Here is an 18,728-nt window from a genome sequence, read left to right as displayed (position 1 = left end):
ATTGTGCTGTGCATCACTTGTTTTATGTGTTCTTTTATCATTATTATTATTATTGTCTTCCTTTTCTGTCCTATTAAACCGCCTTTATCTCAACCCATGAGTTTTACCTTTTTTATTTTTTTTCTTTTCAATTCTCTTCCCCGTCCCACTGCGGGGGGAGTGTGTGGGGGGGTGGGATGTGGAGTGAGTGAACAGCTGTGTGGTTGTTTTAGCTGCCTGCCTGGTTAAACCACAACACATCCTCCCTCTGGGTCACTGTCAGACACGGAACAAGAAGAACCTTAGGTCAAGCCCTGCACACATGTTGTCACAGGTGACAGGAAACATTCGTAATAAATTTAAGATCATTAGGTGACAAATACAGAGACATGATTTTGTTACTAGTATTTGATAAAAGCATGCACTTGGCATGCAGATGGATGGCACTCCAGGGAAAGGGGAGTCTCACAAAGCTCAGGATACCTTTCAGCAAGGACCAGCTCAGCGAAGCACTAGAGGGCACCTATGCTTCACTGAAGTACCTGGCACAGACTGCTGCTGCAGCCCACACGAGCAGGGAGGCACCACAGCAGTACCACTGACAGGCCAAATCACGGATCGAGCTTTTCATCAGCTCCAAGAGGTTCACAAACTTCTAGGAAGGCAGGAGAGGTTGCCCTCCAGCAGTTATGTTTTTATCCACCCAAATATTGGTCTGTCCTCAGTCAAAAAGAAAACCCACCTTGTTTTCCTTCATCTGCACAGTACACCAAATGACTTACATATGGAGCAAAAAAGAATAGATGAAGGATGCCAGAACAAAAATCTCCTAAAGTCACCAGCAGAACATGTTGCAAGTTATCTTGCTACGGAAAGAGACTTATCAAGAGTTTAAGCAAACACCATGTTCCTACTCAATTACGTTGGCATCAACATGTGGGTGGTTTTGTGTTTTGGTTTTGGTGTGGGGTTTTTTTTTTTAAATGCTGAACTTTTGGTACAGGCATTAATATGACAAATCTTATTTTGCAAACACATGACCTATAAAGAAAACATTTAATAATGTAAGAGTCTCTCAAAAAAAACTATTACCTTTAGTTTATAGCTGTTTAGTAGGGTACACACTGCAAAAAACAGGAAACCAAAGCCATACCTAGCAAGTATTAAAATACAAGATTTCTATAAACTGAGCCATGAACAACTGGATTAGGACAAAAGCTAACAGCTCCAGCAGTCCTCAGTTCCAAGAAAGATTCAATATCTTGCTTTGTCTTCTTCCTAGAAACAGCCAATTGCAAAAATGTCCTTTTTGACTTGATTTCACAAATTGAGAATCTACCACAGCTTGTTAAAGACAGTTTCACTCTCTTCTGAGGTAAAGCATGGTATTACCTTTCCTTTGAGTGTATGTGCATAAACAAAACAGTTCTCACTATTCAAGCACTTGCAGCCTGTGGAAAATGTTCCTCTCCTTTACACTAACTGTACACTTGAGAAAACAGTTCTGTAAACAGCTCATGGAAGACCTGTAAATGATGAACATTTGGTAATTACCTTAATCACAGGGATCCGATACAAAGAATAAAAGCAAGTTATAAGGCATTCAGGGCTACATTCATCTTTCAATTTAAATATTTACCTCATCTCCCAGTGAATTTATTTGTTCTAATTTTCTGGTCCAGTATCTGGCCTCTTCTTCAGGGATATCTATACCAAAAGAATAAGTCACATCATCTTATTAACCAGGCAAATTGCCATTTATCACCAGTAGCATTAAAACAGGGAGGGCATTCCAAGATCACACCACAAAAAACACATAGGTAATTTTGAAGTAATGGGATTGTCTTATGTTAGCACTCAGATGGAAAATAAACATTGTAAATACTAACACAGTTCAAGGGCTTACATTGCTTTCTTGTTTAAAGCTGATTAACCAAATGCACACTGCACAAATGTAGGAAAGAGTAATACAGACTGGTTCAGATTTAATTCAAGTATTAGTTTTATGAAGAGCCATATCACAATGATATTAATAAACTTGCTATATGCTTGATAACACATAGCAAGATCAAGAGCCTCTTCTGGAGGCTTTTATAACCTCAACAGAACAAGGGCTCCTTTTGAATAGCATATCTTACTTATGTACCTTGTGTAATACAAGTTAAGTACCAAAAAAGAAATAGTCTCCTGTTGTCCTTTGCAGGCAATAAGCCAAATCTTTTGAGGTAATGAACATGAATGCATATTCCTATTTTTACACCACACTGCAACTTCATTATGATATGAATCACAGCAACCCTTTTCCCTTCTAGAAGATTTACCAAGTTGATGACTGACAGGAAGTAGCAAGCCTCTTCACCTTTATTTTGTTAATTATCTTCTATTTCACACTTTGAAGTAATATAGTGTCCTAATGGTTTGAAGGGAACACAGACTTCTGCTACTCTAAATTTCACTTCTCAAAGTGCACCCTTGGAGGTGCAGATGAACTGCTGTGGAAAGCTTAACACAAGGCAAGTTAGGTACAAACTGTGCTTTAGGAATGGAGCAAGAGGTGCAAAGCACCAAGGGAAATAACTCACTGAAAATAAAAGTATCAGTCGGGCTCTCAATCCGGGAGAATTAGGTCAATTATTTAGGGATGGGGAGGACTTAAAATCATTGGAAAGAGGGAAAAAAATTGGGGGTTTGGGGGTTTTTTTCAGGGATGAGTTTGTTTGGGTTTTTTAGCTACTCATCACCCTGACTGTAATGACTTCTGAAATTTGGCTATTCATGGCCTGAAACTGCACTAATGCAGAAACTTCAGAGCTCACACAGGAAGAAGTGGAGGGACTGCTCCAGTTGGTCACCACCAACCCCACAAGGTGACAAATGAGGATGAATACAATGCCAGTTCAGGTAGTTTTCCCATCTCTCGTAACTTTTTACGCTCTCAGGTGCCTCATTAGGAGCCAAGAAGCCTACATCTAACAAGTTAGTTTTCCTGCAATGGACCATACCCCATGAACACAGCTGCAATGATATGCTAAGCTATGCGTTGGCAAGAATGGGAGAAGCAGCCTGGGATGGTGTCCTGATGGAAAGGTGGTTCTGAAAGTTACATCCACTCTCACTCCTGAGAGAAAGAACAAGATTTATTGGCAGGTGAGCATTCCATTGGGACCTGTGATGCTTTCAGAAAGGACCAAGTATTGCTTTCTTCTACTTAAAGGGGATATCTGTCCTACACATGTCCTCTCTCAGCCATACAAACCATCATCTTATGAAGCCAATGACCCCAAAAACATCTGAAGATAATAGTGGTCAGTGTACCAGAACACAAACTGCTTTCAGCAAGAACAGGAACATGCCAGATTTAGTGGAATTTGAGGCTTCAGAAGTAGGTACTTCCTTGGACTATGAATTAATGTCTACACTTTTGTAACAGAAACACCACTATATTTTTATGCAGCTAGTCTCACCCAGACGAGGCGGATAAAACAGGCCGCACTTGAGAAAGTTTTAGGGAATTGGAAACTTTAGTACTTGACTCTAGGAAACCTGCATTAAGTAGAAAAAAGACAACATATTTCTCCTTGCTTGAAGAGAGACGAAAGTAATTTATTTTAACCATCATACACAGAGCTAGTTGCTCTTTCTGATGTATAGTACATTGCTTTATTGTTACATGCTATTAGAAAACAAAGTAAAAGAAACATGAGACAGTTTTCGACAAGTACAGGAGTTGTAGAAAAACATACATGCTTTTGATCATCAGGGCTGTGGATCACAGCTGCACAATTTATTAGGTGAGCTCCGCAAAAATTAGGGATGGCATTCAAAGGAAACCCGGACAGAATTGATCTAGAAAGAAGGCATCAATTAACTGAAGGGCTATCAGCACACAACCTGATGAGATTTAGGACAAACTCCAACAAAACCTGAAGAAATCCAAACGTTAAAGCAAACCCTATGGAATTTTGTCTTTGAAAGCCATCACTTCTCTAAAAGATGAAGCAAAATTCATGAACTGAGGACTGAAGGTCAGAGTCAAAACAACCTAACTCCATAATCAAGACCAAAGAGATCTAGGAGGATGAAGCAACGGATTACCATGAACACTGCAGAAACTGCAGTTGTCTCAGGGTAGGCTACAATCCTTTCCCATACACCATGGTTTAGTGGCATGCCCAGGCACCAAGGAGCACCATGTTTCTCTTGGATTTGTTGTTCTTGTCTTGTATGCAAGGTGCCCATTCCATAAACAGAGCTACCAGATTTTTAGTGCAGGATTGCTGCTATTCTACTGAAACAGCTTCTTATGCAAGTCAGAGATAAAAATCTGATACTGGCTAGATACTGGCTGCTTTAAGGACACGCTGATCTTAGAGAGACTCTCGTCATTAGTACTAATGGCAGTACAGTTACTGCAGAGCAAACCTTAAACATGAAGCAACTGGCCTATGAACTTGAGCCCAGTTACCTGCTCAGAAGAAAGGCCCAATGAGACAGAGTTCTTGATTTTTTGAGGAAGTAGTTTATAACTATTTTTCAGTTTCACCATCCATTTGAGTCTCGCCTCAGTCAGTTCTTTTCTTGAAGCTGGGTTTTTTTGGATGCAGAGAATGAAAGTTCCTAGTGCAGAGATGACTGACTGACTGCTTGCAAGGCCATGTCCACTAGCCAGCTCCTACATCACTGCTTGATTCCAAGTTCAAGTTACTCCACTACATTAACTTTTGCTTATAAGATAAAAAGTGGAACTATTCCAAACAGAGGTCATCTGATGCCAGCTCAGGACTCCACTGACATCATGCTTGGTAAACAAGAAGAGCAAGGCCATATGTCAGTGAAACAAAACTGCTGAACAAGAACAGAAAGGAGATGGGAAGATAAGTTTACTAGCTTTTGGGGTTTCTTAGTTTGATACCAACACAGAAACGTTGCAAGCTTTACAGTCCTTGTTCCTACTGCCATCTGGAAGCTGAACCTCCTTGTCTGGGATCCTGGTGCCAGGGAGCAGTGAGGTCTGGTGGTTCCCTAGGGGAGGGGAGGAGGCAAGGGAGATCCCATGGCTGGCAGGGCAGAGGACTTGCCAACCAGGGTCCTGTCCTACAGCACCTGTCAGCCAGGCAGGCCCAGAGATCATGGCCAGGTTCAACCAGGAGCCCAGATCAGCAGGCAGGTCCATGGTGACAAGGCAGGTCTGAGGTCAAGCCAGGAAGTCCGTCCACATCTGGTCCCAGATCTATGGGGTCCATAAGCAGGCACAGATGTGGCTATGGCGGAGGTGGGGGATCAGTAACTCCCACAGCATCACTCAGGAGTGAAGGCTCAGAGCTGAGATGAAGTGGGACCCTGGGCCCATGAGCAAGGGGTGTGGGTGAAGCCCCAGGTGAGGCTGCTCAGAGCAATGAAGACTTATCAGCACACCCAGGGCCCTGACACCTGGGTATATCGCATCACCACAGAAATGAGGACACAGCAGTACAGAGACTGAGGAATGAATTACAGAAGAGTTAGCTGCATCTATACAGACCACTCACAGTCAGACCCCCTCAGGTACCTAAAGGTGACAGTATTCCTGCTTAGAGATCACTAGCTTGGCAATAACCAGGAGTTTCATCCCTGAAGGTTTTTCTTCACCTCAGGCTTGATGGTCCTTGCACTACTCCTTGCATATCACCTTGTGCCACCTGAGTTTTTCCCAGGTAGAAAGTCCTGGGCTGGGGCATACACCAGGTGGGCATGAGTGAGAATAAGTGCTGGAAGTAAAAGTGATATCCCCTCTCTCCACCCTTTCCTTCACCGGACTTCCTCTCTTCCCAGCTGCAATTTCTTCTCTTTCCAGAGGTACAGGAATCTTCACAAGTTCTCACTGCAATAACTTCACAGAGCTGAGCATTTCTCCTTCTGTACAGTTCCCAAGACAATAAAACAACAAAGCAATTTACTCCACCTGAATGCTGGATACAGATCAGCACACTCCCAGCCTGGGAGTGGTGAGAACACTAAAAGCATTTTCACTCCAATTATCTACTAGAAACAGCCTGGCACAGACCCAAAGTGCTATAGTTTAGAAGCCAAAAGCATTTTTGAGTCCTCCATCCTGTGAGGGACTTGCACATAACCACTGCACTTCTGAAAAAGGGGGACAGAGTAAAATTGCTTTTAAACAGAACAATTTTACACTTGAAAAACACCTTGGAGAAAGTCTGTGCCAGCACATTCACTACACCAGGACAATAGTAGCAGGACTGTCTTCTCCCTCCCAGCAAATTTTCTAAACCAACCAAGAAAAGCTGTCTCCCTTCCTTGATATGTCTGTCTTGTTCCTGAGAAAAAACAGACATGATCAGTGCAGAAAGCTGCTCGCCCCTGTCTTTGCTAACAACCACTTCCTCCCATCACGGTGGCAGTTTATTGCCATTTCTAAAAGACTACCAAGCATAAAAATGCTTTGCACCCTAGGGGTTAATATCAACTCTCACTAACACTTCACATCTAAAATGCCCACGCTTTGCTGCACTTTTATAGAAGAGGATTTTCAGTCATTCTGTTTCTGCGAGACTGAACATTTAAGAACATAGGGCTGGCAGAGAACATGACATGACAGTCTGGTCCCCAGCACCGCAGTCCATCCCACACAGATGCTCACCACAGAAGGGCCCACAGATCTGCTCTCTCTCCTGTACACCACACCCTGACAACACTACTGAACACAACGCAAGATCTGCATCTGGAACATGCGATGGGACACATGGAGAATATATCAATGCCACCATACATGTTCTTTGTCCCATTAGAAACCTGGGCATTGACAAAGTTTAACTCCTGAATAACCTCAGGAAAGGTTATTTTATATCACCAGGAGCAGAGACTACAACTCTCAACAGCCTCTGTTAGGAAATGATTGCTTCCCAACTCCAAGCCTGGTAAACACTTAAAAACAATTTCATAAAAAAATAAATCTCTAAGTTGCCTTCATCATGTACTACCACTAGGAGCATCAGCATGTTCTGCATTTATTTCAGCTTTAGCTGTTGCCAGTCTCCAGAGTACCAGAAGACCTACCAGGGAGGAAGAATCCTGAACATATCAGGTGAAGCAGCGAACTAATCCAGGATAAATACAGTGCAAACAACAAACCATTTCCTAAACCTCTTTGCATATACAATCATGTTTTACACCAAGGACTTCAGCTTTTCTGGTTATCAAATTCATTTATTCTCTTTTACAATCCCTTAAAAACTTCTCAAGCTCCACCTAAATACAATGAAACATTTTAAATACACAGACTGAATAAGCTAGGCTACTGCATCCATGTGCGGCATCTAACCTAAATGAAACAGAGCAGCCAGAAGTGATAGAAAAAGCACAAAAGCACAGCCAAACAGAAGAAGACACTATTTTTTTTAAAGTTGCTATCCCAGACAGCTGTATTTTACCAGACTTGGAAAGCAGCACAAGCTGTACATGTGCATACGTATCGCTCCAGTTCTCATGCATCTACAATAGCCAGGAGATCTTCACCTGGGAAGCAAAATGTGATACACAATGTTCCTAAGTGTCACTCCAAACATGCTTTATTAAAATGTTACCTCTACAGGAACAGAGCTGCTGTGTTAAGAACTTCCACAACAGATCAGCGATCCATTTAGTTCTCTGTGTAGGTTTAAAGCAGCAGTTCCCAGCTTATATGACAACATGTGGGGCACTAAAAATCCACACTGCTGCTCTCCACTTAAAGGGAAACTGACCTGCAAATCCATCGGGAGAGATGCAGAGGCAGTGCTGTGAGCTGAGCTATCTCCACACATCCCTCCAAGTCTCACAGTCCTGCAAGGGCAGGGAGACAGAGCCTAATCCATCTTGCAGGGCCCTTCTCTATCCTAGGGGCGATGGCAGGAGATGTTCAGTCATGGTGTGAAGGGAAGCACTGCTGGAGAAGGTGATATGGGTAGATGCTGTCTTCTGGAGGAATATCCCACACTCTTGATGCCTACCATTTTTAAACCTGCTTCTGACCTTGCCATGGCAGGACAGACTGAAAATGGAGAAGATCCAAGAAAAACTGCACCGCTCTTCACTTAAGAGCAGCAGAATCCTTGAGAGAGCTAACTGATGTACCCATTTTTCCTGGACATTATGAAACACTGGCCAGGCAGACAACTTTTCACAGTCTAAAATAAAAACTCTTTCAATACAGCAGTGTGGAGTTCCTGTTACTTCAGTATTTGGCATAGTAAGTAAAGGAGTAACAGATGTGCTTTAAATGATTGTGTTAAAAACAGAAGAGTCACAAAAAGCTTGTTATTTACTTAATGTTTTCAGTTTTCTGCGTGAAATCCTGCTTCTCAGAATTTTATATTGTATCGAACATCATACATTTTAAAATAGTAGTTATAAAAACCCAAAACAAACAGAGTGTCCTGTGTTTTGAGTATAGTAGTAGGGAGAACACACACTATTACCTGAAATATTTTTATTTTTTAAATCCAGATGCTCTAACACATAATGGTTTACAGAGTCTGTTTTGCTATACTTGGCAGGTGGAGGGATCGCAAAATGTAATGCAGTCCAAAACATGAATTGGAGAAGAAAGCAAATTCTCTTTTGGATACTCTCTGAATACATATGAAGAAGTCAGAACTTCATTTTCTTTCAAAGCAGAGACAGTTTACAAGCAACTATGTCAGAATGAACTTAGATGAGAAGGTAGCAGCTACAAGCCTGGACTTCAGCTATATGTGCTGTGTCGTCTCCCTCCCAGAAGCCTAAACACTTGCCCCAAAGAACCAATGTTTCACCTCACAAGGAAATCAAGTGAGTTGTTCCTCTTCTTACATAACAAGCAATTTCAGTAACAAACTTCCCACTGACAGGGTGACAGCAGTGAATCACCAGGACATTTTCATGAGGAAGAGAAATGGCTCCAGACCAACGTTAGATAGCTTAGTTGCCAAGACAGCCCAGATACGTTTTCCCCTTCACATGCCAGACCGCAGTTAAAGAGCAGTGCCTATGACATCTATAAAACACTGCAATCACCCTGAATTGCACCATCTAGCTGACTGTGCACTCAAAACAGTACACCCAGCTTAACTCCTAGAGCACAAGACATAATTTATATCGATTTTAGTGCTGCAGGGCCAAAGCCTGCATCCTCCCTTGCACCAGGAAGGGGGGTGTGAGACTAATAGATGATCTAACTTTTTCCCACAACAGATGGCCAATCCTGACAGTTGCTGGCCAAATGCCAGTGGGTGCACAAGTGCTCCACCAGTGCTTAGAGGATGATACAAATTGCTCGCACCACCAGGAGCTTGGCAGCAATAAACAAGCAACAGGCAGGGGGGGAGAGATGAGCCTTGCAATGACAGACAACTTTGAAACACTTCAATGCCCACTGCAGAAAAAAAAAAGAAAAAAATACCATGAGCCACAAAAACAGCATGTTTGTTCTTGGTCCCAAGAGTCAGCTAAGAGCTGGAAAGAGAAGCTGTGTAAGCCTTGGATGCATTCTGGTTAAACCTTTCCTTTGGGGGTTTGTTTGTTTGGGGGTTTTTTGTTTGTATTTAAGTAAAATAAAATTAAAAAAGAAATACACACAACTTTACTTGAGATGGGTTTGCTGCAATTAGCTACTCTTCCACATTCTGTATGTTTCAACCACAAGTAATTGCCAGAAAGGCAGTTGTTCTTATAACACCAAGTTATTTATATACTCAGTCAATGGTAATGCTCAGAAGCACTCAGCATTACTGTTTTACTAACTGAACTGCACACTTGTCACAGAGTTTACAAGCACCTACCACAGAACAGTTCTAACAATGCACCTGACCTCTTCTAGGGGCAAATTGGTCTAGATGCAAAGAAGTGAATGTTCCCTGCTGAGGAACAAAATGTCTGACTGCACAATAGTGAAATAGTATTAATAGTTTCTTAAACTGGTGCTAGCCTAAATGTTCCACCACCCTGACACCATCAAATCTTCTTTATTTATTCTGATTCTAGTAGAAAGAAGCCAAACAAGAAATGAACACCAGCGATTTAATTTGCACTGAACTATTTTGGCAGAACTGTGAGCAAGCATAACTTGATTGTAAAACTCAAGCTGCTCCCATACACTTTCTCTCCACTGTCAGCACTAAGTTATTGAAATGCACTCACCAAAAGGTAACTCGAATCTTGTGTCCAGCAAAATTTTATGAGGAGTCGGGTTTTTGGTTCCACAGATTTCATCATGTTTCATTACAACTTCTGCCTCCAGTGTAGACCACTCCCCAGGACCTTCCTGTGAATGACAAGCCACAGGTGAAGCTACAAGTCTGGCAGGTCCTTATGCAGTGACTCTCACACATTTCCTAAGATAAAAGACTCCAGGAAGAGCCTTACAGTATTATCAAGACCTGGTACCTGATTTTAACATTAAATGACATCCATTCAGCACATGCTGGCAGCTTGTCTTCCAAATCTCACAGACCTTTACCAAGGCAAGCAGCAAACCCCTTCTAGCAAAACTACTACCTTCTCAGTGGAACTGCAAAGGTAGGTCCTCAAAGGCAGACACCAAGGAGTGCCTGGACAGCCAGAGGAACTGAGCACTAGGCAGACCTTATAGCCACATTGCAGGGCGTCCCTGCTCTCTTCCTTTTATGGAAAATATAAGCTCTCTCTCCCTGATCAAACTCAGTATTTTTTTAAATAATTGTCATGAAATTTGATGTAAAGAAACAAACATGTCCTGCTTAGCTGCAAGAACTGTCAAATTCAGTAGTTAGGGCAGCTACAGACATTGGCACATCCCATTTCTTACTCTTTTCAGTTCATATTAGCACCACTAGACACCCTCTAACACTGCAACCAGAAACTTTAACAAGATGTAGACATGCTCTGGGCCTACCTTAAAGGTTGGCTTGTCTGTTATTAGGGCACCCTCTGTCTTTAGCTGGACCCTACAGAAATTTGAGCATCAGACTAAGGAGTCAGTCCTTAGACTTCAGGCACTTGTCAACTATATGCGTTCCTTAACAGACGAAGCCCTGCTTTCTGAGTCCATGTGAATGCAATGAGACCAAAAACCCCTACTTAAGCTCAGTTTTGGTCTCACTGTTGGCAGCGTGCTTCAAAAAAAACCAAAAACCAAACCCAATGCGATGCCAACAGCCCTCTCCACACACTCAGCCATCTTGGCTTTGGAAGTGGAAGTTTTGCAGAGGAGCACAGTCCTGGGCTGCACCAGGCTAGATTCGTAACACATTAACTATCAACATTGGAGCTGTCAAAATAAAGCTTTTGTGTCAGCTTAACCTCATCAGATTGGTGAATGGCCTTCAGAGCAATCCACACGGTCCCAACCAGGGTGTCCCAGATCAGTCCTTTGTTCCATACTTCCACAATCAGGCCCAGGTCCAGCCGACTGATCTCACTGCAAGAAAAGAAAAGGCAGTACGGGTGAGCAAAAAGCAGAATACCACCTAATTCTGCTTTAGGTTCTGCATTACTACCATGAATATACCAGTGAACTCTTTCCACACAGCTGTGTCAAGCTACAGAGAGCTTCTGGAAGCGTGTGGTTGAGGCAGTTCATACCGACAGGGAACACTAGTTTCTAATGACTGATTTCTCACAGTTTAACACTAACTACACAAACATTGGAAACCAAAACCCTGAAATATGTTGTGTATGGACGGACAATCGGGAACTTGTCTCAGCAGCTAAGTACACAGGAGGAAGAAGCATATCTTGGGCCACAACCTAGAGATGAGCTGTTCTTTGTCATCAGGAACCCCATTTCTAACAAAGTAGGTGTATCTTTCCCTTGGCAGCACAGCAACACAAGCAGGTCCAAACATGGCAATACTTATCCATAAGCAGAGCAGCTGCATGCCAAAAGTAACAGTCCCAAACCCAGCGTAGCTGCATCAGCAGCACTACCCATTGCTCAGGGCTGCGTTGCACAGCTGCTGCTCCAGCAATAGCTCCTTCCCCTGCGTGACACTGCAGGGCTTTGAGCCATGCAAATCTCTGGCAGCAAGCAGCAATACCGTCACACAACTGAGTGCAGAGTTCTTGGAAATACTTATCTGAAGGTTTTAATGAACATCTTAACTCTCAGTAAGCAAAGGATGCATCTCAAATTTGCTTCTTCCGAATGCTTCATAGTATTTATGCCTCCCTCTTCCATGCTGGTTTATAACGTGCCTACTTAAGAACAGCGTAACACATGCATAGCCGGAATGCTGGTAAAAACAATGAGGTAGAGAAGAATCTTGAGCTCTGTTGATACACAACTGTCTCACACTTATCATGAAGAACGGCTATTGCTCCTACGTCTCTGAGCTCAGCACTTCCCTTCAGTGCAACCACTAATCCCCAAAAGTAGGTATCTTGGACACACAGTGCTGCTGCCTGCTGTCCTTCTGTCCAAATGTATCCACATTAAGTTTATCAAGGGAATTTAAAAGCACGGTAGTTGCTAATTGCTATAGACCGCCATCATGGCCAAAAAAAAGAACTGCTGCAAATCCCAGCATCTATTTGAGCTTTGCCCCAGAGACTTCTTACAACTTTAACGGAGAATATTTTATCTACAAGGTTGAAGACAAACCCTACAGCTACAGCAAAGCACATTAATATCTATTTTAAACCCAAGTGCTTCTGTTCATGTTTAAGACACAGGAATTGAGGTCAGGAGTGTCCAGTACTTGAGTGACCCAGTCTACATAGTTCAAAAATCAAGCTATTACACAGGCTTATTATGAGTTTACTGCTAGCATCTTGAAATTGAGTCTCCAGCTCCCTCTGTTTCGATATCCCTATTCTGTACAACCAAACTAACGAGACACCTGTACCATCACTGCTCTGCCCTCCCACTGCTTGCCTCTTGAAGATGATATTTATCTGATTGCATGAACTTGCAATAACAACAGAAATGTCTGATTGTGCTAGCTGGACTAGTGTGAGGCCAGAATGGGAAGGGAAAGAAAAAAATACTCTGTTTTCAGGCACACTGTAGAACCATGTTCTTTGCTTCAATGTACATTGACAGAGCAAGACATCGATCATAAGACACCCAACGAGCTTCTGTACAGAACTCCACAGGATGGGTCACCAGATAAGAATAAAAAATAAAAAGATTTTCAGCACAGTGGCTTTGCTTGCCTTTGTGCGTCCTTTTCTCCACCTTCTGGTTAGATGCAGAATAGCTTCAAAGAACAAAAGCCGAGATTGGAATTTGGTGTCCCTCCCTTTCAACAAGCACATAGAATTTAAATGAAAGACATTTCTAACAACTTCAACACCCATTTAGTCATCATGTTCTAAACATCATTTGCACTTTCACTCAAGAGGTACTTGCTGCAAATATGCAGTCCTTTTAAAGCTGCTGCAAAATTAGAAGATGCCCCCAAAGAATACATTAAAATGCTTTACTAGTCTGGTAAATAAGCAAATCTCAAACAAACCCTGAGCTCCAAATTCTGAAGTGTTGTATGTCTCTCAAGGAGTCTGGAAGCAAAAACAACAAGCACAGATAGAAAGTGTTTCCTTAGTTGTAGTCTATTCTTCTACTATGCCTCATAAAAAAGATAAACACAAACACAGGCAGTAAAAGCATCCTTCCCTCAGGGAAAAACTACTGTGTTCAAAAGCCTTTTCCAACTCCAGAAAGAAAAAGAGCAAACCAGTGAATAGTAGTATTGGAATATCAGTATTATTTCTCCTGGGACAACTTAACGTCCACAGGATCATGCAAAACACGTTCCCTGCCACGTGTAATATTTTTGTCATAAAGAAACATCAGAACAACTTTGCTGTTGCCTGGCTAAAGCAGGGATGATAATAGCGAAGTAGTTCAGCTAATATTCTTCTTTCATATCCCCTAGCAACTAATTACAGAGCAGCACAGTGACCTTACAGCATGCTAGCTAAGCTCCCAGCTGATATCGGAGAGCAGTTCCAGGAGCTGTCAGAGGGGAAGGAGGAGGAGCAACCGTGAGAGCCATTATCCAACACAAGTGCCATTCTTAAACCACTGGTGAGCAGCCTCCTCTGTAGCTGGCCATGTTTAAAGCCAGTTCCTGTCCACAGGATGAGAACAAGTCACAGGAAGAATGAGTTTGTAGTTTGGGTATGGGCATGTGATTTGGCAGACAGGTACAATTCCCTGCCCTAACCTCACCTCAGTCCTGCATGGTTTATCTCAGTGATAGCCACAGCCTCTGTCTGACCAGGAACTGCAGAGCTGAGAAGATGGTCGTGTTCAAGAGCACACGTGTTTGCCTGATGCCAAAGGATAGGCTCCAGGCTCTACATGCAGAAGCACACACCTCATGTGCTGTTCCAAAAGCAGAGTGCCACCAAATAAGGGAGGTGGGAGCACAGCTATGATGGCAGCACTGTACTGACCCAGATGAACTCATCTACCAGATACAAAAGCTTCCCACTTCCAGCAAAGGACAACCAAGTGTTACTGGATTGGGACACTTACTCACAAAATCCTGTGTGGGTCTCTTGGTATGGATACTATGTAAACACATCAGACCCACTCAAAAACAGCAGCACCACCTTTGACTCCACAAGATGAACACAACATCATCATCTCCCCCCTCAACAGCAGCATCCATGTCAAGTTCAGACAAAAGCACTTGCAGTCCAGGATTTAGTAAATTTAGTTCACTTTGTCTTACAAAGCTATAGAAACAGATAGATGCAACATATCAGAGTTGTAGAATCATAGAATGGTTTGGGTTGGAAGGGACCTCAAAGATCATCTAGTTCCAACCCCCTGCCATGGGCAGGGACACCCTTCACTAGACCATGTTGCCCAAAGCCTCATCCAACCTGGCCTTGAACACTTCCAGGGATGGGGCCTCCACAACCTCTCTGGGCAACCTGTTCCAGTGCCTCACCACCCTCACAGTAAAGAATTTCTTTCTAACATCTAATCTAAATCGACCCTCCTTCAGCTTAAACCCATTACCCCTTGCCCTGTCACTACATTCCCTGATAAACAGTCCCTCTCCAGCTTTCCTGTAGGCCCCTTTCAGGTACTGGTAAGCCGCAATTAGGTCTCCCCAGAGCCTTCTTTTCTCCAGGCTGAACAACCCCAACTCTCTCAGCCTGTCATTCATTCACTTGCAAAAAAAAAAACAAACCCAAAACCAAAAAAACAACCCAAAAAACAAAACCACCCCACCCACAAACCACCACCGTTCTAAAAGATACTGTGAAATCCCTGGCTACGTGTCAGGACTATGAGGACCAGAGCAAATCAGAAGTGCCAACTGCACCTGAAACCCTGGGAAAGCTGGAACTGGTTCTGCTGCTCATGGCAGGGACTGGCAGCCCCTCAAGCTACAGCAGGGGAGCTGGAAAACACATTCATGGGCATCATGCCAATGGCAGAAAACATCAACACACAAGAGTGGTAACCAGGATCACCACATGAAGGCCCTGAGTGCACTAACAACAGCCCTTAATTGCCCTGACCAGCCTCACCAGTAGGCTCCACCCACACCCTCTCCCTATGGCTCAGGAGCTCCATTTAAGCTCAGCTATGGGCCTTCAGCCCTTACCTAAGCTATGTTGTAGGTGTGCTTGTCCCCAGCTAGCCACAGCTGTGCCCACACCTGGCCATGGACCCCATCATTCCAGACCCAACCCACTGACTTCCCAGCTCAACCTCAGACTTGGCTCATCACTATGGACCTGACAGGCAATTGCTGGACTCTCTCTGACCCCAATTATTGTTACCAAATACAGCTCTCAGCTGACTTGCTAACTTGCACTCCCAGCTTGATCTCAGACCTGCCTCATTACTATGAGCTTGTCTGATGACGTGACCTCTCGCCAGATGCTGACCTGATGCTTAGGCCTGCCCTGCTTGTGCTACCCAGGTACCGTGGGTCCAGGCTGTGGCTGGCGAGGACCCTGCCCTACCAGCTTCCTACCGCATCTGGCTCCCTGTCCCTGCGGGAGCAGCCGGCTCTTGCTGCACCCTGACACACAGGTCCAAGAACAGGAATCCAGGCAACCTGATACTATTAAAGGACACAGGCTACCCCAGCCAGTCCGTGGCACCAGCACAGACAACCTCCCAACACACATCTTCTTCAGGACAGGTCAGTGTGTGCAATAGAAAAGCAAATTATTTAGGTTGTCACCAGGCCTGTGCATTTTACCTACTTATGTACTCCAATTTATACAACACAACAGCAGCTCCATATAAACGTCAGTGCTGTGGAAGGACTTGACCACAAACACCTCATCACTGCACAACACTACTTACAACATGAAGTCCTGTTCCCAGCAGGGTTGGTCACCTCGCACGGCTACCGTCGTGCTCTTCACATTTTGCACTTTCAGAGTGACATACGTATTGAATTTATCTGGCGAACGAGAGGCAGAGTTATCTCCTTCAGTATACCCTTTCATCACATAGGCACAAAATTTCAAGGCTTTTCAGTCCATACATTGCATCCCAGGGGGACCCAGAACAAAAAGCCCATATGGGAATACATCACTGGGTTAAGGAGTCAAGTGTTCCAGAAGTTTTTCACCTGCCATCAAATTTTCAATCACAGTTTTTTAAAAATTCATGCACAAACTAAACCAGGCAACTAAGCACTTGCAGTAATTCAGGGACAAAGGAGGAGCGTACAATTCTGAAGAACACAGACACTGCCTGTAAGGTGCTGCTTACTGAAATACAGACGAGAGAAAGAAGACACAGTCTGAAGGAACAGGGCCCATCATGCAGACCATGCAGAGTGAAAAACAAGCTTGCAAAACATACAAGCAAGAAGCAGTTGGATTGATCACATCATCTCTTCCCTTCTGACCCAACTGGTCTCCTAGTTCCAACCTGGTTTTCCACCCATGAGTCCACAAAGAACTTTACAGACCAGTCAGGGGCAGAAGGAAAAATACAGTGATTCATGCTAAATGTGCTAAAACTGATCTCTATTGCTTAAACCAGCTAACCTAGAAGAACCATGTAACACTCGTATTTTGACAGAACAGACTTTGTTTAGATGTTTCACTTTTTATTTTAAATTTGAAGAAAAAGTCTTTTTTCCTAGTTGCTGCTGTCTCTCTATCTGCCAAGCACAGATAGGTACAAGGTTTGAATATCAGCATCTGAGAATGAACAAACTCCCTTTTAAAGGGAGTTGCCACCTCAGACCCATCTATCAGTTTCATCAAGCCTGGAACAAGATGTGTGCTAAGTAACTTGAAAGCAGAAGCTCAGGAAGAAGTGGGAGTCACTGAAAGTCAGATTCTCTCCTATCTAGCTGCACCACTTGCGTCCTCCTGGGACACTGGGCTTCTCAGTGAAACCACAGGCTTCAGTTAAATCTAGACCACAGGACAAGTATTTTGCAGCTGTGAGTAGGCTTCTTGATTAGAAAAATGATAAGATACACAGTATCCCTTCCAGTCTGGGCAATCAGCTTTCCTTTCCTGGAAATTCAGTGTTTTTAACAGGGACAGACAGATGAGAGGAAAGGGCAGGGTCAGGTGGGAATTGATGACAGTAAAGGAACATATTTTCTCATCCATCACCTGTTCAGGTAAGGTGAGTAGATAGAGGTTTCTCAGCACTGTGACACCAGGTGACATCCTCAAGCTTTACACTAACTCAGGCTGCCTGGACTCTTGGGGTAGCTTTTGTCACTCCTCAGGAGGACATGGAGGAGCAGAGAGGAGGTAGATGAAAACTGGAAGGCGTAGCACAAGCAGGAGTGAGAGAGTAAGTGTCACAGTTGCTGCATACAAGTAGCAGAGCATGGCTTACCTGGTGGTCCTTGGAGTTTAGCTTTTTTTACTGTAAAGAGAAAAAAAAAGAAAAGGAAAAAAAAAGATGCTGTTAGTGATTTTGTCGTACTACTGTTTCGAGTCAGAGCATCAGAGGGCATTGCATTAATTGGACAACATGCCCCAGCAGAGGCCTGGTAGAGGGAAATCCTCACACGTTTTAACATTTAACAGATCTGGAGGCAAAACACCTTCTGTACCCCATCTCACCTCTCTAAATGAATACATTTAAAAAATAATCATAGGATTACTGTTTGGAAAGCAATGTAATATAGCTAATGCAAAGCAATTTCAAAACCAGTCCTTTGCAACCAGAAGTTACTGCTGCTTAGCAAGACATCATTTCATACCACTTAACTTACAAAGTTACAGACACTTTAGAAGAAATAAACATTTCTTTAAAAACAAAGAATCTCTTCTCAACAGAGTAGACTTTCAACCACAACTTGAAAATAATCAAGCCTGAATAGTAGCTCTCTAGTATAACATCTGTAAATCAAATTAACCCACTATGCCAAACAAGCAGCAGTCTAAACTCAAATGTCACTTTTGCAAGCTCTCCTCTGTTAATTTAATTCCAGGGCAGTATTTATCAAAAACAATGGTTAGAACATAAAACAACACTGGCTCTTATCTCACCGGATGAAGAAGGTCTATGTCTACCTACGGGAGACTTTGTTTACATTTATCTTTTTCAACCTCATATCCTCACCGGTATTGCTAAGTGTAAGCACTAAGAGAAGACATCTCTAGGCTCCAGATAGTTTTCCCAGTGGAAAAATAGCACTAAGAAGAAAAAACATTTAACAAGCTAGGAAGCAAGATACACCTGCAAGCAAAAAGATTTAAAAACTGACATAGTGAAGTTTCCTCCTGAAAACAAAGTCCCCAACACTTGCTAAAGGCTCGCAGAGTCTAACTTTCAAGATAAATGTCCTAGAAGG

At 43.1% G+C, this 18,728-nt stretch overlaps 1 protein-coding gene across 2 annotated transcripts in view; it reads right to left on the bottom strand.

Moving 5' to 3' along the window:
- UNC13B (unc-13 homolog B) overlaps positions 1–18,728 on the bottom strand; it is a 218,773-nt gene that overhangs the window by 172,268 nt on the left and 27,777 nt on the right. For both annotated transcript variants that reach the window (XM_054810171.1, XM_054810172.1), the window contains exons 2-6: positions 17,765–17,794; positions 16,256–16,355; positions 11,275–11,392; positions 10,135–10,258; positions 1,619–1,686 (exon numbers count right to left, since the gene is read on the bottom strand). In XM_054810171.1, the coding sequence (XP_054666146.1) occupies positions 1,619–1,686; positions 10,135–10,258; positions 11,275–11,392; positions 16,256–16,355; positions 17,765–17,794 (440 nt within the window). The remainder of the gene's footprint in view (positions 1–1,618; positions 1,687–10,134; positions 10,259–11,274; positions 11,393–16,255; positions 16,356–17,764; positions 17,795–18,728) is intronic.

This window comes from Grus americana, chromosome Z, assembly GCF_028858705.1.
Source record: "Grus americana isolate bGruAme1 chromosome Z, bGruAme1.mat, whole genome shotgun sequence".
In the NCBI taxonomy this organism is placed as follows: domain Eukaryota; kingdom Metazoa; phylum Chordata; class Aves; order Gruiformes; family Gruidae; genus Grus; species Grus americana.
Note: the sequence above shows the minus strand (reverse complement) of the source record. Positions and strands in the feature narration are given on the sequence as shown.